General features: G+C 41.4%; 1 protein-coding gene across 3 annotated transcripts in view; it reads right to left on the bottom strand.

Moving 5' to 3' along the window:
* The window catches only part of atxn7l3a (ataxin 7 like 3a), a 35,539-nt gene that overhangs the window by 10,017 nt on the left and 553 nt on the right, over window positions 1-24,969 (bottom strand). For all 3 annotated transcript variants that reach the window (XM_060901869.1, XM_060901867.1, XM_060901868.1), the window contains 9 exons: window positions 19,565-19,683; window positions 19,351-19,483; window positions 15,912-16,083; window positions 11,518-11,615; window positions 9,791-9,813; window positions 9,421-9,466; window positions 1,708-1,745; window positions 1,543-1,611; window positions 1,205-1,248 (listed from right to left, as the gene is read on the bottom strand). In XM_060901869.1, coding sequence (XP_060757852.1) covers window positions 1,205-1,248; window positions 1,543-1,611; window positions 1,708-1,745; window positions 9,421-9,466; window positions 9,791-9,813; window positions 11,518-11,615; window positions 15,912-16,083; window positions 19,351-19,483; window positions 19,565-19,615 — 674 coding nt within the window. In that variant the 5' untranslated portion in view covers window positions 19,616-19,683. The remainder of the gene's footprint in view (window positions 1-1,204; window positions 1,249-1,542; window positions 1,612-1,707; window positions 1,746-9,420; window positions 9,467-9,790; window positions 9,814-11,517; window positions 11,616-15,911; window positions 16,084-19,350; window positions 19,484-19,564; window positions 19,684-24,969) is intronic.

The raw sequence follows: 24,969 nt of genomic DNA, 5'->3' as shown, positions 1-24,969 counted from the left end.
AAGTTATATATGTTGTTTTGATGCCTGTTTGTTTCCCAAATATATACGTGTGTGTCTTAATGGGTGAATAAAAGGCATCGAGTTAAATATTATTGTAGAAAGGGGCTTTATGAAGTTCAGTCCATTTACTTGCATTGGTTTACGGGGAAGATTTGCCACATCCAATATGGCGGACACTCTGACGTATCCCAGCAACGGGGCCACCAGCTCAATGCGGTGTCTATGTTTATATGTCTATGGTTCAATCCGCTCAGTTTCTGAGGTGAGATGGATGCGGAAAGCAATTCAGTGCGGTCCTTAAAAGAAGTTCCATTTAGTCAGCGATCAAATCGAGCTAAATTGGCAACAAAACAAGCTGGACCCCCCTCGACCAAATCTAAACATAAAACAAATTTCGACAAGGGGGGGGAATCATATACTCGAGGTTTTACTTCAACATGGTCCCAGCGCAAATCCTGGCGAGCTGGCTGCGAGGACGCCTCAGCGGTTTTCTGCTCCCCCTGCTTACTTTTCCACCCTGGAGGTGGCTCCACAGACAACACTGCTTGGACGGTCACTGGAGTTTCGGACATGCATCATTTGTCGGAGAAAATAAAAAAACATGAGTCATCAAAGATTCACATGGGCAGCTGCCTGAAAATTTCGGCTTTTGGGAGAGTGAACATCGCTACACAACCGGATGAGAGCTACAGGCTAGCAGTTCGCCGCCACAACGATGAGGTGAGCAAGAACAGGCACATATTAAACCGGCTCATCCAATGCGTGAAATTTTGTGGAGTGTTCGAGTTAGCTCTACGAGGCAAAGACGAAACTGAGGGCTCCAGTCACCTGGTGTTTTGGTTGACTATTGACTTGCTACCTAGGTCAATTTACTTCAGTCCTGTGGACATTTATGGTCCGTGTAGACATAACTGGGGAAAATTGCCCCCCCATGAAAAAAAATTCAGGAGCCGCCACTGGTCTAGACTTTATGAAAACGTGATTTGTTTTATTCAAACCTACACTGGATAGCCATCAAATCCCTTTGTCTTTTCAATCACTGCTAAATTAAGTTAAAATCATTAGCACTTCTTAGGACAGACATGTCTATTAGGACGGAGCACTTTGTTTTGCGTGCTTGTCCATTTTGTGTGCGTGCGTGTATAATTTCAGCACATGGCTCTTTCACTTAATGAAAGTTGTGTGTGAGGAGTGTCTCGCTTACCGTGTGCACATCTTTTTAGTGTGCTCTGATACGACACCGCATTGCTGAGAAGAGAAAAGCTGTTAGCAAGAGCCTTTATTCAACTCAAACAAGCTCTGCATAGCATCTCTCAATATGCAGCGCATTGGTAGTTCTGCTGAAATTAGGCACATTTTTAGAACAGCAGGAAGGATGAAGACAAAGTCAATGAAATGGTCACTACTGTGTTAACTTATTAATCAGATTACATTACAGAACCACTTTATATTTAACCGGTCAGGATAAGAAATATACAGCCTGATCAGGCCCTTTTTTTTTTTTTTTTTGATAGATGAATGGACAGAATGAGAAAAAGTTACCGTAGTCAGGAGCAATCTGAGCTCTTCCGGCCCCAGAGTCTCATAGCTGATCCCGGAACTGTAGTTGTACTATAGAGAAGAGGGCAAGAAAGATCACAGCAGTCAAACCCACAGTGCACCAATGAAAGCTAGGTAAGAACAATACAAACAAGATCCAACAAATACCTTGTAAAGGTCGGGATTTACACTACCGCTGAGCTCTCCTGTGGAGAAAATGATGCAGAAGTAATTTTCTGAAAGGAGTTGAATCACAGCATCTTTGTGCCGCATTTTTACATTCCATAGTTTTATGATTCACACAAGGGTTGTTTTACAATCAGGGTACGCAAGCTAAAAATCACATTTAACACTTATTAAATTCAATATCAAAAGGCTTGACTAAATAAACTTGGCTGTTTATTGTAGCCCTGTGATAGCTCTATTTACCATGCAAAAAAAATGTGGTGATAACGTTATTTTTGGTGAATGTAGGTCATATTTAGCAAAATTACTCGTGTCGTTTAGAAAAAGTGCTTTTTTGACCACAGGTAGCTCCAAAAGGGATGCACTTAAATCATTCTTTATACCATAAAACATATTTGGTTCCATATCATTGGAAACATAGTTAAGTTTTAATGTTGAATGCCAGTAAGTTTTCAGACTATTTTGATCAAATTAGTATGTAATTGTGTCAAAAAAATGTCCTCTCCGAGACAGCTAATTTTTCAATATAAAATAACATATCTAAAATGATTATTTTCATCCTAAAATGTGGTCAAGATATTGGGACATAAACATTAGAGACAACTAACACAAAGCTCACAGCCTTATATTTAAAAGCACTATGGAAGTAGTGGATTCTCATCTCATCTCATTATCTCTAGCCGCTTTATCCTGTTCTACAGGGTCGCAGGCAAGCTGGAGCCTATCCCAGCTGACTATGGGCGAAAGGCGGGGTACACCCTGGACAAGTCGCCAGGTCATCACAGGGCTGACACATAGACACAGACAACCATTCACACTCACATTCACACCTACGGTCAATTTAGAGTCACCAGTTAACCTAACCTGCATGTCTTTGGACTGTGGGGGAAACCGGAGCACCCGGAGGAAACCCACGCGGACACGGGGAGAACATGCAAACTCCGCACAGAAAGGCCCTCGCCGGCCCCGGGGCTCGAACCCAGGACCTTCTTGCTGTGAGGCGACAGCGCTAACCGTAGTGGATTCTGAATTGTCAAAAAAAAAATGTCCTCTCTGAGAATCACTTCATTTGTTTCTCCCAGCCCTGCTTAAAGCTACACTTAATCTTGTTATAATACAAACTATTACACATGCCTATCTGTTCTTTAACGTCCTTCACTTAAAAACTGGTACAAGAACCAGTTTGAATCAATCTGAATTTTGGACCCCTGTGACACAAACCTTTTTTTTTTTTTTGCACATAATAGAGATTTACAAGAAGACATAAATGAGACAAAAACAGAAAACGTGCTGGGGGAAAGAAAAAAGCACAATGGCTTGTTCTAAGTCTTCCCCCATTTAAATTAACAAGTAATTTATACAAATTAGAGAATAACTATATTAACAATAGTAAATAATAACAAATAATAACAAAGATAATAATATAATAATTGGTAACAAAATTATACATTAAACTGTAACAGGTATCATAACTGAAATAAATATAAACAATGTCAATTGCAGATAACAAAATATAAGTTAACGAGTGAAAATAAATGAATAAAATGTAACTTAGGATCTATACATAAAGTAAAAAAAGTATAATTGATTGATTTTGAATGGTGAATAAATATTGTACTAATAACAGAAGCCTGGTGCAGTGTAATATTTTACAATTTGATCCAAGACTGAACTATATTTAAAGATAAAGGTCAAGTGTGGCTGGGGAATGAAAATAGGTGGTTTTTGAGATCATGTTTAAAACTAATCATGGATGTAAAACTTTTAAGGTGGAGGGGGAGGTTATTCCATTCAATTGCACATTTGTATTGAACACTCTTTTGACCTAGGGATGTTTAGCCTAGTAAACTAGACCCACCCGCCTAGCGGCCAAAAATATTTTTGCCTACGAGTGGGTCAAGCCTCGCACCATATCAACAAAACACCCCGGGCATCAAATCATGCCCGCCAATCACAACGCAAGGTTTTTGTTTGGATTCTTTGGGCGGGCTTTTGCAGGAGTGACAACAAGGCTGCGCGACGCTGGAGAAAGCACAGCAGGAAAGATGGCTACGGCTAGTTAACAGCGCTCGTTTGACTCCGCTTTGGAATCAGTTTTAGAAGAATTAGACTTGGAGTTTTCGTTGAAACATGAGCAGGAAGAGGCTCTCCGCTCATTCCTTTTCAAGAAGGACGTTTTCGCTGTTTTGCCGACCGGCTATGGCAAAAGTCTGATCTACCAGCTGGCTCCGCTCGTAGCCAAAAGGATGGGGCTAGTTTGTGCAGTACGAAGAATTAATAAACAGCTTTGAAACATTACTTTCTGATTGTTTCTTATTTTCCCGTTATTTTAAATTTAAGGGAAATTATTTCACCAAACACCACTAAATAAAAATAAAAACCTCAAAAACAGTTTAAGCAAACCCTTGAAAAACACTTGAAAAAAAAAAAAAAAGAGTTAAGTATGTGGTACAGACTCCAAACTTGTGGTCATTATTCTCCAAACTTCTTAATATCTAGAACCTGTTTATTAATTAATACGCATTTTGAAAAATTATTTATTTCAAGGCCTCCCCCACTGCTTTCTGTCGCTCTGACTACGTCACAGTCACTGTTGCGCTGATTGGTCAGAGCATTGGCCTATAGAGATCTTGCAGTCACGTGACCGGAAAGTACACAACTGCCATCTTGTCGGTAAAAAACACCGCTGAATACTGCTGCACTCGTGTACAGAATGGATCAATTTCAACCGACGGACTACACGGCTCATTTTTCTAATGAACAGATAACTAGATATATGTCTAAAATAAACGATCTACAGATTTGTGACCCTTATGGCTTACCGGACGGAGTTTTCACGACCGGATTTTGAACTGCCAGCGGAATACCCAGACGTGTATAATTACCTCATTAACTTTCCCTCGCTGTTCAGTGGTGAAGCACTGCGTGCTTATAAATCTCTGGACAGTTTTCTTTACAGAAATTCAGGATTTGTCAGCGACTCAGATGTGGCATCTTGTAAACAAGAATCCTCATTGGATGGGTAAGTCACTTAAGTATTACTAGTACTGATACTAGATGCACTGACCAGCCGATTATAGAATAGAATAAGGTAATTCCAGCTGTAATTCCAAATCGTCCGTCTTGTTTACATGGATCTGGCGTTGGAGAGGTAGAGGCTTAGCAGCGGAGATTTGAGTGGCTGTTTTCTGAGCTTAGTCAACAGGCCGGCTCTGCAGCCTCGCTTTTGCTTCCGCTCCCGGCGCCGCCTCCTTCGCTTTGCTTCTGATAACAATCCACGGAGACCCCGCTGGTCTCGCTATCTCGTCCGGAATGTTTGTTTTTTTTTCTCGTCCGGAATGTTGTGCATGCGATGGAAATCGCTACAAACCGTCATTTTCTGCTGGAAATCAATGTCCAGTAAGTCCATACAGTTGTAGTGGATATTGAAGTCCGGTACAGACGAACAACACGCAAAAATACACACAAAAAACATAAAAAACGTGCACAGGTAGGGAGAGCTTGTAGCCGCAGCCGTTGTAGTAGAATTGTATATAGTAGGGTTTTCCAGAAGAAAAGGTAGAAGTAAAAGCAGAAGTAGAACCAGAAGTAGAAGTAGAAGGCGGAATATGGCGTTTGACCGACAAGATGGCGTCTGTCACAATCTGGATCGGCTGTGACGTCACATGCAAGTGCTCCATACGCACAGAGACAGTTTGAAAGACAGCGGGTTGTCCCTACCCACACCCTTCGGAAATGTCTACGATCGAGACCAGACTAAATATTCACATTTAGTCTGGCTTGCCAGGCTAAGGGATGTTCGCACTAGGGGGATATGTAGTTGGTTGCTTTGTCAAGTTTGGTAAGCATGAAATTGGGAATTAAGATTTAAAAAACTATCAAACGTGTCTGGAAGAGAATTTCTAAGAAATTGGAAAGTGAAGATATTTAGCTGAAGTCTATTGATATCAATAATATTTAAAATCTTAAGCTTTGTGAATAGAGGTAAAGAATAGGCATAAAAACTGGATCCGGTGGCCATACGAACAAATCTTTTTTGGAGTAGTATTAGGGGCTGTAGTGTAGTTTTGTAGGCACATCCCCATTAGGGATGGCGAAAACTAAAAAAAATCTTGACCGACCACCGAGCCTCATTAGCCGGTTAAAGTCGGTTAACCTACGAGTTTAAAATTCTAGAATTGGAATTATTACAGGGATGCAAACGGCGCGCCTTTTGGCGGATGGCACCCTCTCCACGGCTGAATCGCGCAGATCCGACCTTCCTTTCCCAAGGGTTGGAGCGTCCGACCACAACTTCATCAAAGCAAATTCTGCATATAAGCAAATGCCGCCACAGTCCACGAAACACAGGAAGTACAAGCACGAGAAGAAAACAGCAAATCAGAAAGCCGCGCGCCCGCGCAAAATTTAATGTGCGCATTCTGATCTACTGATTGCGCAGCTTCCGCGCAAACGCACGCAGCCCCCCGATCCACTGCCCTCCTTTCACACACCCCACGCCTCATGGACTGCAACGGCACCCGCCTATTTAGTAATTTTAATACAGAATCCACCTTGAAATTACAATCGGACACTCCAACACCCCCAAAAAAACCAAACGGATCTGCGCGATTAAAAAAAAAAAAAAAAGTCGGCATCTGCGCCTTTAGTTTGTGTGGAGAGATATGATCTGCAATAACATGCATTGTTGGCTACAGACCGAAACATACTTTCAGAATGCACTGGCCAAGGCAGGACTAAACTCCATGTGCCTTCTAATAATTAAAAAAAAAAAACAATAGTAATTTGTAAGCTAAAAAGCCGGTGTCTACACTTTTCTTTCACCGAGTGGCAGCTGGGCGTGACATGACTGAATGGGTGTTTCTGATTTGTCAGCTGTCTTTAACTGGGGCGGGACATGACTGAATGGGTGTTTCTGATTTGTCAGCTGTCTTTAACTGGGGCGGGACATGACTGAATGGGTGTTTCTGATTTGTCAGCTGTCCGCTCCAAAATCGGCAGCTTCAAAACGATTGATTTTTTTTTTAACCGACAACCAAAAAAAATTAACCGGTTGACGTTGATTCGGTCAACCACCGGTCAAACGGTCATCGGTTGACATCCCTACTCCCCATACAATATTTCCGTAGGTCAGTTGAACTTTGTACCCTGATTGTAAAACAACCCACAAGTTAATGTTAGGGGAGGGGAGAGTTTTGGGGAAACCAGTTAGAGCAAGCTAGAGTTCTGAAACTGAAACATTCCACCCCCTTCATTCAGGCCTCCCGCCAAAACAGTAGCTGGAGGACGAGTCCACGAGAGAGCGTCGTAGCATGTTGTTGTCATATCTAACTTCTGTACTTCATATCAACAGTCATGCAGTTTTATTTGTTAAATTTGAGCATTTATATTATCAGCATTTGTAATTGGTTTATTAGTATTATTATTATGTCTGCTATACAAGTCATTGTGAACGAGCTGTTACTATAAAAACGGTAGCATATTACAATGAGCGCATTAATATAAGCCTGTGATTTGGATTAATCAACACCTTCTGACCAATTAGCAGTGTGGTATATTAATTTATAAAGGATATATCATGAAATGGGGCAGCATGGTGGTGGAGTGGTTAGCACTGTCGCCTCACAGCAAGAAGGTTCTGGGTTTGAACCTTATGGCCGACGGGGGCCTTTCTGTGTGGAGTTTGCATGGGTTTCCTCCAGGTGATCCGGTTTCTCCCACAGTCCAAAGGCATGCAGTTAGGTTAACTGGCTACTCTAAATTGTCCATAGGTGTGAGCGTGTGTGGATGGCTGAGAGGAGAAAACCTCTATAATAATCCAGTGGAAGGAAACGAGAAACCACTAATGTAATTCTTCCCTAGAAACTTTGATGGCTGAAGGCATCAGAGCGGCCACTGTAGTGATATGCCAAATAAGGGGTGTTCACACGGCAACTTTTACTCCGGTGTAGCACCGGGGCTGCCCCAGTAGAGCGTTCAAACGGTACAAAGTTATACCGGTGTAGCCCCTGAAAGCTGCTTAAACCGGTGCAAATCTAACCCTGCTCGGGAGGTGGTTTAAGAAATTTACTCCGGAGTAAATGCTAGTTTGCGGGGCAGCACCGATATAAAATGGGACGTCTGAACACTACAGGGGTAGACTCGCTACGCGTGAGGACAGTTGATTACATACGGGTATTGCATAATTTACATCCTGGTATTTTGCGCTTCCAAAATGGCGAATATCAACAACAACAGAACTGCGTGTCTTCCAGTGTTGCCAGATTGGGAGGTTTTAAGTGCATTTTGGCAGATTTAAACATATTTTGGGCTGGAAAACATCAGCAGTATCTGGCAACACTGGTGTCTTCATCCACGTTGTTTTCCCGGCGCTTGGTGATGCCAATGACAACCGGGAAAAGGAAGTACATTTTCACGCATGCGCATATTTCATTTCCGCATTATTACTATCGTATAGCACGGTCGCAAAAACTGCCGTGTGAACGCAAGTGGGGCTGCACCGGTGCTAACACGCTTCTCTCTAGTAAGCAGGTTTGTGACGTGTGAACGCTCCACAAAATTTACACCGGTGTAAGCTATATCGCAACAAAATACATCAGTGCAGCATCGATGCAAATATGTGCCGTGTGAACACCCCTATAGAGATCTTGCAGTCACGTGACCGGAAAGTACACAACCACCATCTTGTCGGTCAAAAACACCGCTGAATACTGCTGCACTCGTGTACAGAATGGATCAATTTCAACCGACGGACTACACGGCTCATTTTTCTAATGAACAGATAACTAGATATATGTCTAAAATAAACGATCTACAGATTTGTGACCCTTATGGCTTACCGGACGGAGTTTTCACGACCGGATTTTGAACTGTCAGCGGAATACCCGGACGTGTATAATTACCTCATTAACTTTCCCTCGCTGTTCAGTGGTGAAGCACTGCGTGCCTATAAATCTCTGGACAGTTATCTTTACAGAAATTCAGGATTTGTCAGCGACTCAGATGTGGCATCTTGTAAACAAGAATCCTCATTGGATGGGTAAGTCACTTAAGTATTGAGTATAGCACTGACCAGCCGATTATAGAATAGAATAAGGTAATTCCAAATCGTCCGTCTTGTTTACATGGATCTGGCGTTGGAGAGGTAGAGGCTTGGCAGTGGAGGTTTGAGTGGCTGTTTTCTGAGCTTAGTCAACAGGCCGGCTCTGCAACCTCGCTTTTGCTTCCACTCCCGGTGCTGCCTCCTTCGCTTTGCTTCCGATAACAATCCACGGAGACCCCGCTGGTCTCGCTATCTCGTCCGGAATGTTTTTTTTTTTCTCGTCCGGAATGTTGTGCATGCGATGGAAATCGCTACAAACTGTCATTTTCTGCTGGAAACCAATGTCCAGTAAGTCCATACGGTTGTAGTGGATATTGAAGTCCGGTACAGACGAACAACACGCAAAAATACACACACAAAACATAAAAAACGTGCACAGGTAGGGCGAGCTTGCAGCCGCAGCCGTTGTAGTAGAATTGTATATAGTAGGGTTTTCCAGAAGAAAAGGTAGAAGTAAAAGCAGAAGTAGAACCAGAAGTAGAAGGCGGAATATGGCGTTTGACCGACAAGATGGCGTCTGTCACAATCTGGATCGGCTGTGAAGTCACATGCAAGTGCTCCATAGAGAGAGATCATGAAATATTTCAACTTACCATTTTTATGCTTCAGAGACTTGGACCTTCTGGGCGAATTTGGATTCTGTGGCATCAGAAGTAAGAGTTAAAAGCAACAAAGTCAAAATAATTTGTACTAAAGCACAGAAACAGCACTGTCCAAATGTGTGTAGAATAATTATTTCCAAGGGGAAATTTCTTAAAGTACATTCATTCATCTCTATATCCCCTTCGGACACAAGGAAAAATGCTATGGAACTTCATGCTATGAAAATTCATGTGTACAATTGTTATGTATGCTATGTCCAAAGGGGCTATAATGAAACTCACAGAAAATAAGAGTTCATGTTAAAAGCGAATTGATCAAACCTGACAAAACACAATAGAACATTTCAGATTAGTTGAATACCTTGTCTGACTTTCGCTTCTTGGCTGCAAGGAACAAAAACAAACATGTGCATTAAAAATCTCCGCAAGTCATTTTTATTGTTTAGATTCATAATGAAGACATACAGTGGTGCTTGAAAGTTTGTGAACCCTTTAGAATTTTCTATATTTCTGTATAAATATAACCTAAAACATCATCAGATTTTCACACAAAACCTAAAAGTAGATAAAGAGAACCCAGTTAAACAAATGAGACAAAAATATTATACTTGGTCATTTATTTATTGAGGAAAATGATCCAATATTACATATCTGTGAGTGGCAAAAGTATGTGAACCTCTAGGATTAGCAGTTAATTTGAAGGTGAAATTAGAGTCCGGTGTTTTCAATCAATGGGATGACAATCAGGTGTGAGTGGGCACCCTGTTTTATTTAAAGAACAAGTCTGATCTTCACAGCACATGTTTGTGGAAGTGTATCATGGCACGAACAAAGGAGATTTCTGAAGCCCTCAGAAAAAGCGTTGTTGATGCTCATCAGGCTGGAAAAGGTTACAAAACCATCTCTAAAGAGTTTGGACTCCATCAATCGACAGATTGTGTACAAATGGAGGAAATTCAAGACCATTGTTACCCTCCCCAGGAGTGGTCGACCAACAAAGATCACTCCGAGAGCAAAGCGTGTAATAGTCGGCGAGGTCACAAAGGACCCCAGGGTAACTTCTAAGCAACTGAAGGCCTCTCTCACATTGGCTAATATTAATGTTCATGAGTCCACCATCAGGAGAACACTGAACAACAATGGTGTGCATGGCAGGGTTGCAAGGAGAAAGCCACTGCTCTCCAAAAAGAACATTGCTGCTCGTCTGCAGTTTGCTAAAGATCACGTGGACAAGCCAGAAGGCTATTGGTGAAATGTTTTGTGGACGGATGAGACCAAAATAGAACTTTTTGGTTTAAATGAGAAGCGTTATGTTTGGAGAAAGGAAAACACTGCATTCCAGCACAAGAACCTTATCCCATCTGTGAAACATAGTGGTGGTAGTATCATGGTTTGGGCCTGTTTTGCTGCATCTGGGCCAGGACGGCTTACCATCATTGATGGAACAATGAATTCTGAATTATACCAGCGAATTCTAAAGGAAAATGTCAGGACATCTGTCCATGAACTGAATCTCAAGAGAAGGTGGATCATGCAGCAAGACAACGACCCTAAGCACACAAGTCGTTCTACCAAAGAATGGTTAAAGAAGAATAAAGTGAATGTTTTGGAACGGCCAAGTCAAAGTCCTGACCTTAATCCAATCGACATGTTGTGGAAGGACCTGAAGCGAGCAGTTCATGTGAGGAAACCCACCAACATCCCAGAGTTGAAGCTGTTCTGTACGGAGGAATGGGCTAAAATTCCTCCAAGCCGGTGTGCAGGACTGATCAACAGTTACTGCAAACGTTTAGTTGCAGTTGTTGCTGCACAAGGGGGTCACACCAGATACTGAAAGCAAAGGTTCACATACTTTTGCCACTCACAGATATGTCATATTGGATAATTTTCCTCTATAAATAAATGACCAAGTATGATATTTTTGTCTCATTTGTTTAACTGGGTTCTCTTTATCAACTTTTAGGACTTGTGTGAGAACCTGATGATGTTTTAGGTCATATTTATGCAGAAATATAGAAAATTCTAAAGGGTTCACAAACTTTCAAGCACCACTGTAGTTGAAATAAATAACCAAACAGGATAGCTCACGTTTCTTTTCTGAACCATATGACCAATCATTGTCATTGATGTCATCGTTGTCCTCTTGGTCACTTTCTGACTTGCTCGTGTTGTTGCTGCTGGCTATCCTAAAGACACCCAGGAAGAGGGAAATAATTTGCGCTTTAAAGACAAATTGTGCTGACTTGTGTTGAAGCAAGACCATGGAGATGGGCTGTGATTGGACAATGATGAATAAACATTTGCTACTTTCACTAATGCGTATTTTATTAGAATAGTTAGGTGAAAAATCAAGAGCTAACAGGATAATGTAGCAATAATGGAACTCTGTCACAATCATGTCTGAACTGTATACTGAATTATATAGAAACGAGTGTTTTACTGGGAAATACACCACTCGTATTTTTCATACAAACTACATCCGGGACATGCAGATTCAAACCCGTGACAAATCTCTCCATGTCACTGGTGAGGAAATCGACGAATGGTTCTGATAAATTCGGTTACTTTTGGTTTGTGAATGCGTCTATATAATAAAAAGAAAACCACACGTTGGCTTGAAGATATGAAGTTCATCTTCTCATGTTGAAAAACTCACATTTTTCGTACAGAATACATCACGGATCTGAGTGACATATTTAAATAATATTGGCTGGCTTTTTTTTGTGGTACATCAGACATATTCCATTCACAACAAGTCAAAGACGAGTTCAAGATCATGCTAGCTGAATGGAATATATCTGATATACCGTGAAAAAAAGCCAGCCAATATTATTATTACACATATACACTCCTTTCGGATGTTTAACGCGTCTTTCTCTTTCAAAATTCTCTCAAAATCTTCCGTATTTAACGAAGCGAACTTGGCAGCTATGTTTGTTTACAAACTGTCACAGTCGCTCACTAGCACGGGAGTTTTACGTCTCCGACGTGTGACGTCATGTAGTCTTGACAACCATGCAATATCGTAAACCGTATTCAACGCTCATTCTCCATTGGGTAGAGTGACGTAATGCGTGTAGGATAAGATATATGCTAAAAATATTGCATGTTACTAAACCAAATGAATGAAACCCGCTAGAAAGGAATAGAACACGTTTTTATTCCATCAAAAGTGTCCTGTATGTATAATAATTCCCAATATTTCACTCCGATGACATCACTCGTAGTGTTTTCCCGCTAACTAGATACGTGTTGTCAAAATGGCGAACCGGTTCAAAATTAAAATTATTGATTACTTGCGGGTTTTTTTTTTTTTGTGGATGTGTCCATATAATATAAAGAACATTACACGGTTGCACGAAGATATGAAGTTTATCTTCTCTTGCTGAAAATATTTTCACTTGTTCACTTTGTTCACCACTCGAAAATGGACCTTGGCGCAACCATATAATATCCTCTATGTATAATGAGTAGATTGCCAAACAACTTAATTTAATTAATCTGATGTTTAATTTCTGATGAAATTCTAAACTAAAGAAGCAAACAACAGACAACAAACATGGCTTAGCTGAAGAGTTACTGGACATTTAAGGTTTATGAAAAACGTGTCATCTTGATTTTTCACCAAGTTGTTTTGTTAATGGATAATTATCAGTTTTATATGTCTGTGGCTAGGACTCCTAAGGAAGCAGGAACTAAAGCGGCTAGAGATAATGAGATGAGATATTATTACTTGGTATAGACCCCTTCGCAGTAAATGTCATTAATACGTAAGCGGAAATTGCGCGCGCAGCCTGGACCCAAAAAAGACTCAGAAATGCCTAGTTGTTGTGTTGTCGGGTGTCAGAATCGTAGCAGTGATGGGGTTAAAATGTTCAGGATTCCAGCAGGATCTCACCCATTCCAAAAAAAAAAAAAAAATCGCCAACGTCTATGGCTACAAGCCATCAAACGTGTAGACTGGGATGAAAGCACCATCAAAAATGCGCGGGTTTGCAGCACCCACTTCATCACAGGTAAGATCAGGCTATTTATTAAATCTTTCTTTTTTATTCTTTCTAGTCTTCGTTTATTGATGTAGCAAAATACTTTGGTAACGTTTGTCTGATTAGCTGGGTCATAGTTACACAATGTAATGAATATCGTTAGCATGTTAACTTAGCTTTGCATGCAATTTTGTTTGTAGGAGAGCTCTCGCTTGACTCAAGCAGCCCAGATTTTGTGCCATCGTTATTTGTGTATGGCGAAAATCACAATTTTAAAGCAAGGATGGAAAGGTAAAATTGTGTGCCCTCACTCTAAATGCCAACTTACGTTGACTGCTCTAACCTAGCTCCCGCCCCGTTCAGTTTCATTTCTGCTCTCTGCCTCTCGCTTTTTACGCAGCTCTGATTTCTCTTAGCTGCACTCTTTACACTATCATTCCTTTCATAGAATAGAATATAGAATAGAATATAGAATACATCTCCGGCCTAAATGACTACAGACCAGTGGCACTCACCCCAGTGATAATGAAGTGCTCTGAAAAACTGGTCCGCAGTCACATTACATCAGCCCTGCCCCGCAGCCTTGATTCCCACCAGTTTGCATACAGAGCAAACCGATCCACGGAGGACACCGTGGCCACAGCGCTCCATGCCGCCCTGTCACACCTGGAGGGGCAGGGGAGCTATGTGCGGATGCTCTTCGTGGATTACAGCTCTGCGTTTAATACCATCCTCCCACACAGACTGGTGACCAAGCTAAGAGACCTGGGGCTTCCTCATACAACCTGTATGTGGATTAACAGCTTCCTCTCTGACCGCAAACACAGAGTGAGAATTGGCCACCACACATCCCCAGCCCTGAGCCTCAGCACTGGCTCTCCTCAGGGCTGTGTGCTTAGCCCACTGCTCTACTCTCTATACACACATGACTGCTCCCCTGTCCATCAGAGCAATACCATCGTAAAGTTTGCAGACGACACTACAGTGGTGGGGCTCATATCTGGGGGTGACGAGTCCGCCTACAGAGACGAGGTAGAGCAGCTGGTGTCATGGTGCGTGGCCAACAACCTTCTCCTGAATACCTCAAAGACAAAAGAACTCATAGTCGACTACAGAAGGATAAGAACTGAGATTCCACCTCTAACCATCAACGGGCAATGTGTGGAGAGGGTAGCAGACTTTCGCTTCCTGGGAGTCAACATCGAGGACAGTCTGTCCTGGAGCGTAAACACCTCTGAGCTGCTGAAAAAGACCCAACAGAGACTGTACTTTCTCAGAATACTCAGAAAGAACAACATCACACAAAGACTGCTGGTCTGTTTCTACAGGGCCTCCATTGAAAGCATACTAATATACTGCATATGCATCTGGTATAAAAGCAGCACAGCAGCTCAGAAGAAAGCGCTTCAGGGGGTCATCAACACCGCCCAAAAGATTGTTGGCTGCCCTCTCCCCACACTGGAAGAACTTCACCGCTTGCGGTGTTTGAAAAAAGCCCAGAACATTATAAAAGACACCTCACACCCTGGCTATCCCCTGTTTGAACTGATGCCCTCAGGCAAGCAGTACAGAGCAATCAGGGCAAGGACAAATAGATTTAAGAACAGTTTCTATCCCACTGCAGTCACCTGCCTTAATGCTGCTAGAAACTAAGGAACTCTGCTTACAGACAGAGAATCTGTTTACATGATGTCTGATGTCTGAACTGTGTGAATGAGGTAACTGGAACTGTGTAGGTATGTGTGAGTGTGTGGTCTGTGTGTCTTGGGCTTAGGCCACTGTTTATTGCTTTTTACCCTATTATTTTACCCTATTTATTGACTCTTTGCACTGACTGGATAGCACTTTCAATTTCGTTGTACTTGTGGCAATGACAATAAAGACATATTCTATTCTATTCTATAATCATATGCGTCTAAAGACTTGTAGGCACGAAGTTTTTCGTGGGTGTACACTGAAGTCTTGTCAATAAGGTACGAGTATATATCTGGCCATTGTATACCAGGGAACTTACTAACATCGTCCGTCCACTCTTTAATTAAATGCGGATCCGGTAGGCGATGTCCACTTGTTAGAGTTAACTTATTTATGTAGCATTCTCGATCTTGTAACGACAATTGTTTGGCATAATCTGACAGCTCATAATGCCGGTCTATGGGCAGCGCCATTGTTTCTGGGTCCAGGCTGCGCGCGCATCCTGGCAACGGTCGGTTTGTTTACAAACATGCGAAGGGGTCTATAATATTAATCTGAAGTGTTATACTCACTCAATAATGTAAAAGCTCTGAATTAATTTCATTACCAGTACGTGTGTGAAGGTGTTGTTCAGCAATACAATCTCTCTGAACTGCATTTTGAATACTGAAGTGAGAACCGGTTTCTATTCACTCTTGTGTCTGCTGCATAACGTGTTCTTGATATTTACAGTAAATCAAATTTCTCTTTTGGGGCAAATACAATTTGACCTGAATGGAAGTGGATGTAAAATGAGCTGACCTGCGGCTGGCGATGCGGCTGCTATTGCGCCCCATTCCCAAACATTTCTCCAGGTGAGGGGCGAATCGCGAGGCTGCTATGCTCCTGTTACAGTTAGGACACACACACTCCTTATTCTTCCACTGGTTGTACACTTGCCCGAATATGTCCAACCCTGGCTGGTCCACTATTTCTACAAGACAGATGGACAGAAAAGAGAATCTGTTTTCAAACACAGACTCGTCATTAAACATGTATGGACTGGCCTGAAGTGCAAACATGGAGAGGCGGTGCATTTTTTCCTGAGCCGTGCAGGATCAGGGACGAATGTTCTTTGCTAATGACGAGACGGTTTGTGTGTTTAAATGTCACAGAGGTGCCATAGAACTGTTCCGAGGACTCTTAACTCTCAAACGGATTTTGTGTATTTACATGAGGCTTTGGATAAGTCTCTGCCAGTTGAATAAATGTAAATACATACATTTAAAATGCTAACTATCACATATTATTAGGTGTTTCACTACGTTTGGTGTTTCCCTATATATATAAATTCAAAATAAACATGAAAATCGAATTATATTATTTAGACAGTTGTGGATAGTTAATGGCTGGTTAGCAAAGGTGTCACATTTGGTAGAACTGTCTGTACAGGGCCCCAAGATGGAAGGTGCCCTCAAGGCCTGGATAATACAGTAGTGCTTGAAAGTTTGTGAACCCTTTAGAATTTTCTATATTTCTGCATAAATATGACCTAAAACATCATCAGATTTTCACACAAGTCCTAAAAGTAGATAAAGAGAACCCAGTTAAACAAATGAGACAAAAATATTATACTTGGTCATTTATTTATTGAGGAAAATGATCCAATATTACATAACTGTGAGTGGCAAAAGTATGTGAACCTCTAGGATTAGCAGTTGTTTTGAAGGTGAAATTTGAGTCAGGTGTTTTCAATCAATGGGACGACAATCAGGTGTGAGTGGGCACCCTGTTTTATTTAAAGAACAGGGATCTATCAAAGTCTGATCTTCACAACACGTTTGTGGAAGTGCATCATGGCACGAACAAAGGAGATTTCTAAGGACCTCAGAAAAAGCATTGTTGATGCTTATCAGGCTGAAAAAGGTTACAAAACCATCTCTAAAGAGTTTGGACTCCACCAATCCACACTCAGACAGATTGTGTACAAATGCAGGAAATTCAAGACCATTGTTACCCTCCCCAGGAGTGGTTGACCAACAAAGATCACTCCAAGAGCAAGGCATGTAATAGTCAGTGAGGTCACAAAGGAACCCAGGTAACTTCTAAGCAACTGAAGGCCTCTCTCACATTGGCTAATGTTAATGTTCATGAGTCCACCATCAGGAGAACACTGAACAACAATGGTGTGCATGGCAGGGTTGCAAGGAGAAAACCACTGCTCTCCAGAAAGAACATTGCTGCTCATCTGCACTTTGCTAAAGATCACATGGACAAGCCAGAAGACTATTGGAAACATGTTCTGTGGATGAATGAGATCAAAATAGAACTTTTTGGTTTAAATGAGAAGCGAAAGGAAAGGAAAGGAAAACACTGCATTCCAGCATAAGAACCTTATCCCATCTGTGAAACATGGTGATGATAGTATCATGGTTTGGGCCTGTTTTGCTGCATCTGGGCCAGGACGACTTGCCATCATTGATGGAACAATGAATTCTGAATTATACCAGCAAATTCTAAAGGAAAATGTCAGGACATCTGTCCATTAACTGAATCTCAAGAGAAGGTGGGTCATGCAGCAAGACAACGACCCTAAGCACACAAGTCGTTCTACCAAAAATAGTTAAAGAAGAATAAAGTTAATGTTTTGGAATGGCTAAGTCAAAGCCCTGACCTTAATCCAATCGAAATGTTGTGGAAGGACCTGAAGCGAGCAGTTCATGTGAGGAAACCCACCAACATCCCAGAGTTGAAGCTGTTCTGTACGGAGGAATGGGCTAAAATTCCTCCAAGCCGGTGTGCAGGACTGATCAACAGTTACCGGAAACGTTTAGCTGCAGTTATTACTGCACAAGGGGGTCACACCAGATACTGAAAGCAAAGGTTCACATACTTTTGCCACTCACAGATATGTAATATTGGAACATTTTCCTCAATAAATAAATGACCAAGTATAATATTTTTGTTTTATTTGTTTAACTGGGTTCTCTTTATCTACTTTTAAGACTTGTGTGAAAATCTGATGATGTTTTAGGTCGTATTTATGCAGAAATATAGAAAATTCTAAAGGGTTCGCAAACTTTCAAGCACCACTGTATATACCTTTTCCAGACTTATTTGGATAAAGTGTCCAATATTTGAATAGTTGGATTTTATATATATATATATATATATATATATATATATATATACACACACGGGCGGCACGGTGGTGTAGTGGGTAGCGCTGTCGCCTCACAGCAAGAAGGTCCGGGTTCGAGCCCCGTGGCCGACGAGGGCCTTTCTGTGTGGAGTTTGCATGTTCTCCCCGTGTCCGCGTGGGTTTCCTCCGGGTGCTCCGGTTTCCCCCACAGTCCAAAGACATGCAGGTTAGGTTAACTGGTGACTCTAAATTGACCGTAGGTGTGAATGTGAGTGTGAATGGTTGTCTGTGTCAGCCCTGTGATGACCTGGCGACTTGTCCAGGGTGTACCCCGCCTTTCGCCCGTAGTCAGCTGGGATAGGCTCCAGCTTGCCTGTGACCCTGTAGAACAGGATAAAGCGGCTAGAGATAATGAGATGAGATGAGATTATATATACACACAGTATTGTGCAAAAGTCTTAGGCACATGAAAAGAAATGCTGTCGACCAAAAATGGCTTAAAATTAACGAAATGAAATGTTTCGACATTTAAAAAAATACTATAAACAGCAGTAAACCATAATAAATGAAACAAAGTCAATAGTTGGTGTGAGACGACCCTTTGCTTTAAAAAAAATAATAATAGTAGTCCCAGGTACAATGAGTGCAGTTTTATAAGCAAATGAGCTGTAGGTTTTACTGAGCATCTTACAGAACCAGCCACAGTTCTTCTGGACACTTTGTCACACTCGCTTCTTAATTTTGCACCAAAACCCAGCAGCCTTCATTATGTTTCCTTTTTTAAACTGAAAAGTGCTCTCTTATGTAATATGCTGCTCAAATACAAACAGTTTTTTTTTCCTGTAACATTTATTTTTGTGCTGGAAAAGGAACGTTTGGACTCTAAAATGTTTTTGTACTGACTCGGTAATGTAGAAGTCATAAAATAGAAATCTATAAAAGTTTGTATGAAAAAAAATAGGGTGCCTGAGACTTTTGCACAGTACTGCATATAAATTCATTCAATAAATATTTTGCAGAGTTCAGTAGAATTTATTCATTCATAGTTTAAAATTTCTGCACAGGACCCAGAAATGGTGGAACATATCTAAAGGGTGAGATGGTCACTTTTCCACTCACCAAAATCCTTCATGCTTTCTTGGTCCGTCTCATCCAGGAAAAAGTAGCCTTGCTTGACAGCTCGATGCACTTCAAAGCAAAGCCCCAAACATGCATCCTCCACCAAGTCTGAGTAGATGTCATGAGCCAAGGCCTAAAGACAGAGACAGGAGCTCAATTTGTGGTGGTCACCTATCTGGTTTAGTTGATATGTGAACAAAAAGGACGTGTTTACCTCTAGCTTGGTGTTATCCAGGCCTGACAGCGACATATCATCCATTTTCATTTGCAACAGCTATTGTAGGACGGCTGGCATAGTTAACGGGTTATATAGCAGGTGGACGGACGGCCACGCTGTTGAGAAAAAAGAAAACGGGGAGGGGAAAAAAATGTAACAGGCATGTTTTACAGAGTTGCAGCCTCTCAGGAAAGGGTTCTCAAGTAACCGAATTCTCAGCTGCTTGAAAATCAAGCTTGGTTTGGCCAGCTATCAAAAACACATGAACTGGTCTAAGTGGTACACCAGGTGTTAAAGGAACAGTCCACCGTATTTCCATAATGAAATATGCTCTTATCTGAATTGAGACGAGCTGCTCCGTACCTCTCCGAGCTTTGCGCGACCTCCCAGTCAGTCAGACGCAGTCAGATGCGCTGTCACTCCTGTTAGCAATGTAGCTAGGCTCAGCATGGCCAACGGTATTTTTGGGGCTGTAGTTCGATGCGACCAAACTCTTCCGCGTTTTTCCTGTTTACATAGGTTTATATGACCAGTGATATGAAACAAGTTCAGTTACACAAATTGAAACGTGGCGATTTTCTATGCTATGGAAAGTCCGCACTATAATGACAGGCGTACTAACACCTTCTGAGCTCCGTATCAATGCGCTGCCGAAGCGCGCAGAAGGTGTTAGTACGCCTGTCATTATAGTGCGGACTTTCCACAGCATAGAAAATCGCCACGTTTCAATTTGTGTAACTGAACTTGTTTCATATCACTGGTCATATAAACCTATGTAAACAGGAAAAACGCGGAAGAGTTTGGTCGCATCTAACTACAGCCCCAAAAAATACTATTGGCCATACTGAGCCTAGCTACATTGCTAACAGGAGTGACAGCGCGTCTGACTGACTGGGAGGTCGCGCAAAGCTCGGACAGGTACGGAGCAGCTCGTCTCAATTCAGATAAGAGCATATTTCATTATGGAAGTACGGTGGACTGTTCCTTTAAGCCCTGGAAGAAAGAAAACAATTTCTGAATTACTGCTACGAATGAAACATCCATCCATCATCCATACCCACTTATCCTTTCAGGGGTCGTGGGCAAGCTGGATCCTACCCCAGCTGACTATGGGTAAGAGGCGGGATACACTCTGGACGAGCCGCCAGATCATTGCAGGGCTGACCCAGAGACACAAACAACCATTCACACACCTATGGTCAATTTAAAGCCACCGATTAGCCTAACTAACACAGTCTTTGGACTGTAGGGGAAACCGGATCACCCGGAGGAAACCCACACAGACACGGGTAGAACATGCAAACTCCACACAGAAAGGCCCCCGTCGGATGCTGGGCTCAAACTCAGGACCTTCTTGCCGTGAGGCGACAGTGCTAATGAAACACCGTAGACAAATGGAAAACAATCATTTATTGCTCAATTTAGTATAGGTAATCGTATGGGGCCGAGTAAAATTAAGGATTAATTTCACGAGTGATTTCGCGACGAGGGCAATTTCAAAACTTTGAAATCACGAGTGAAATTGATCCTTAATTTTACGAGGAACCATACGATTACTTGTTTATAATATATAGGGACAAGTTCATACTTCGGAAGCCATTCAAGTTCACAACATTTGTCATTCACGTTTTCTGAACCAATCAGGGCGCAAGACTATCTTGCACGTTTGAGTCAGTTTCTAAAGCGTCTTTCATCATGACACGGCGACACAAGACGAGGATTTTGAAAGTGGTTTCCCCCATTTTCTTTCCTCGCTTCTGCATAAAACTGCGATAGCACCTTGTCTAACTCACAGCATTCATATGCCACTAGAGAGTCGTTTATTTGTCTTTCTACGGCCCATTTCTTAAACACGGAAAGCCAAAAATTCATACTTTTTTTGGTATTTTCATTTCCGCTTGCAGCTTTCAATTGATTTATCATTTCTTCGTCAAATATAGCGAAACGCGGCATTGCTGAGTCAGCAGAGTCAGCCATTTTGTTGACAAAATTTGCTAATTTTTGTAACCGTAACCAAGCAACGAACTAGCCAACAGCATTTCAGAAATACGGCCCCGTGTTAAGGAAAAAAAAGCCCTCCTTGATTGACCAGTCAGAATTGAGTAATTTGGCCCTATGTATTATAATTCAAGTAATAAGGAAGCTAGGTAAAAGGAAGCTGGCCAGTTTCACTTGTTTTAGTGGCTGTAAACTGAAACTCATTTTCTCAGCACAGAAGTTGAACTAAATATTGAAAAATGGATAATATTAAACTTTAAAACATATCAAGTTTTTGTCCATATATTATTTCAGTTAACTTCTTTCAGGGAGAAAACCTGAAGGAAAAGGTTACCTCTGTCCCCACTGGAAATGACATTACATCACACATCACATTATCTCTAGCCGCTTTATCCTTCTACAGGGTCGCAGGCAAGCTGGAGCCTATCCCAGCTGACTACGGGCGAAAGGCGGGGTACACCCTGGACAAGTCGCCAGGTCATCACAGGGCTGACACATAGACACAGACAACCATTCACACTCACATTCACACCTACGGTCAATTTAGAGTCACCAGTTAACCTAACCTGCATGTCTTTGGACTGCGGGGGAAACCGGAGCACCCGGAGGAAACCCACGCGGACACGGGGAGAACATGCAAACTCCGCACAGAAAGGTCCTCGTCGGCCCCGGGGCTCGAACCCGGACCTTTTTGCTGTGAGGTGACAGCGCGAACCACTACACCACCGTGCCGCCCTCAATAAGTGTCATAAATAATAAATAATTTCTACTGGACTGTCAAAGACTTATCATGGATAAATGAAGCATACAGGTTGCTTTTTCTTCTAAATCATGGTACAATAGAAACATTGAAATGAAAAATTTCAGTTTTCACCCATATTGGAACTCCAACATTTCAGTATCTAAAGGTTATCCTTCAGGTATAGTTTACCATGAACCAAACGAAGCATTTTGTTGCGTTTAAGCTGTGTGTCAAATTCAGGGCATTTTGTTAGCATTTGAAAATGTGTGTGTATACGAACACGACATTTTCAAAAAATCATTTTGCAAAAATAAGGGTTGTTTTACAATCAGGGTACAAAGTTTGTGTGACAGGGGTCCAAAATTCAAATGGATTCAAACTGGTTCTTGTACCAGTTTTTAAGTGAAGGACAAGTTAAAGAACAGATTTCAGGTAATTTTTTGACGTGTGTGTATGGTAGTTTTGTGTAATCTGCTATAAGATAAAGAAGATTAAGTGTAGCTTTAAGCAGGGCTGGGAGAAACAAATGAAGTGATTCTCGGAGAGGACTTTTTTTTTTAACAATTCAGAATCCACTAGTGCTTTTAAATATAAGGCTGTAAGCTTTGTGTTAGTTGTCTCTAATATTTATGTCCCAATATCTTGACCACATTTTAGGATGAAAATAATCATTTTAGATATTTTATTTTATATTGAAAAATTAGCTGTCTCGGAGAGGACAATTTTTTGACAGAATTACATACTAATTTGATCAAAATAGTCTGAAAACTTACTGGCATTCAACATTAAAACTTAACTATGTTTCCAATGATATGGAACCAAATATTTGTTTTATGGTATAAAGAATGATTTAAGTGCATCCCTTTTGGAGCTACCTGTGGTCAAAAAAAGCACTTTTTCTAAATGACATGAGTAATTTTGCTAAATATGACATATATTGCCATACATTCACCAAAAAGATTTTTTTTTTGGCATGGTAAATAGAGCTATCACAGGGCTTCAATAAACAACCAAGTTTATTTAGTCAAGCCTTTTGATATTGAAGATAATAAGTGTTAAATGTGAGTTTTAACTTGCATACCCTGATTGTAAAACAACCCATAAGGCAGAATGCCATCACAAATTTCAGATATGTTAAAAACAGACATTTAATCTTTCTAAAACAGTCATTATTATTATTATTTTTTTTTTGCTATAACATGCCCAAAACGTCATGAAATTAATTTTTTCCATTTTTAAACTTTAATATCTTCCAAACCACTCATCACAGAGGGGCAGTTTTAGAATACAGAGTAGTACACAGTATATATGGGAAGGTGTCTGTGCAATATCAAGCCTCTGTCTTTGAAATTGCACTTTCCACAGTCCTTCAAATATGCTGCCACAGTGCAGTGTAGAATTTCTGAGCAAATTCAAGTCCCCAGAATTCTATGATAAACCAAAAGCACACAAGTCCATATTCTACAAGTACTGGTGCCAGATTTTGACCCTTGAAAATGTGAAGGACCCGGCTTTAATACTTTTCTAGATACAGCAATCTCAAAGTGGCGCCACAAAAAACTCTTCTCAAAACGGGTCCGAGGTTAGTTGCAAAAATATTTTTTTTATGACAAAACTATAAGGAATTGGGAGCTAAAATTTGGGAATTTTCCTACTGGGAAGTGTGTGAACCTCCTGGAATTTTTTCAGCCAAATCTGAGATGGTCCAGTGGCAGCATTGGACCAACTGTCAACAGGAAATACGTACAGCCACATAAGAAACTGCAGATATTTTAGCTCGCCATACAACAAGACATTTCACAGCATTCTTTTCCTGAAATGTTTTATAAATAAAATATTTTATTTATACACTATCGTTCAAAAGTTTGGGGTCACCCAGACAATTTTGTATTTTCCATGAAAAGTCACACTTTTATTTACCACCATAAGTTGTAAAATGGGCGGCACGGTGGTGTAGTGGTTAGCGCTGTCGCCTCACAGCAAGAAGGTCCTGGGTTCGAGCCCTGTGGCCGGCGAGGGCCTTTCTGTGCGGAGTTTGCATGTTCTCCCCGTGTCTGCGTGGGTTTCCTCCGGGTGCTCCGGTTTCCCCCACAGTCCAAAGACATGCAGGTTAGGTTAACCGGTGACTCTAAATTGACCGTAGGTGTGAATGTGAGTGTGAATGGTTGTCTGTGTCTACGTGTCAGCCCTGTGATGACCTGGCGACTTGTCCAGGGTGTACCCCGCCTTTCGCCCGTAGTCAGCTGGGATAGGCTCCAGCTTGCCTGCGACCCTGTAGAAGGATAAAGCGGCTAGAGATGATGACATGAGAAGTTGTAAAATGAATAGAAAATATAGTCAAGACATTTTTCTGGCCATTTTGAGCATTTAATCGACCCCACAAATGTGATGCTCCAGAAACTCAATCTGCTCAAAGGAAGGTCAGTTTTATAGCTTCTCTAAAGAGCTCAACTGTTTTCAGCTGTGCTAACATGATTGTACAAGGGTTTTCTAATCATCCATTAGCCTTCTGAGGCAATGAGCAAACACATTGTACCATTAGAACACTGGAGTGAGAGTTGCTGGAAATGGGCCTCTATACACCTATGGAGATATTGCACCAAAAACCAGACATTTGCAGCTAGAATAGTCATTTACCACATTAGCAATGTATAGAGTGCAT

Source organism: Neoarius graeffei, chromosome 20, assembly GCF_027579695.1.
Source record: "Neoarius graeffei isolate fNeoGra1 chromosome 20, fNeoGra1.pri, whole genome shotgun sequence".
Lineage (NCBI taxonomy): Eukaryota > Metazoa > Chordata > Actinopteri > Siluriformes > Ariidae > Neoarius > Neoarius graeffei.
This window is presented reverse-complemented; position numbering and strand designations above follow the sequence as displayed.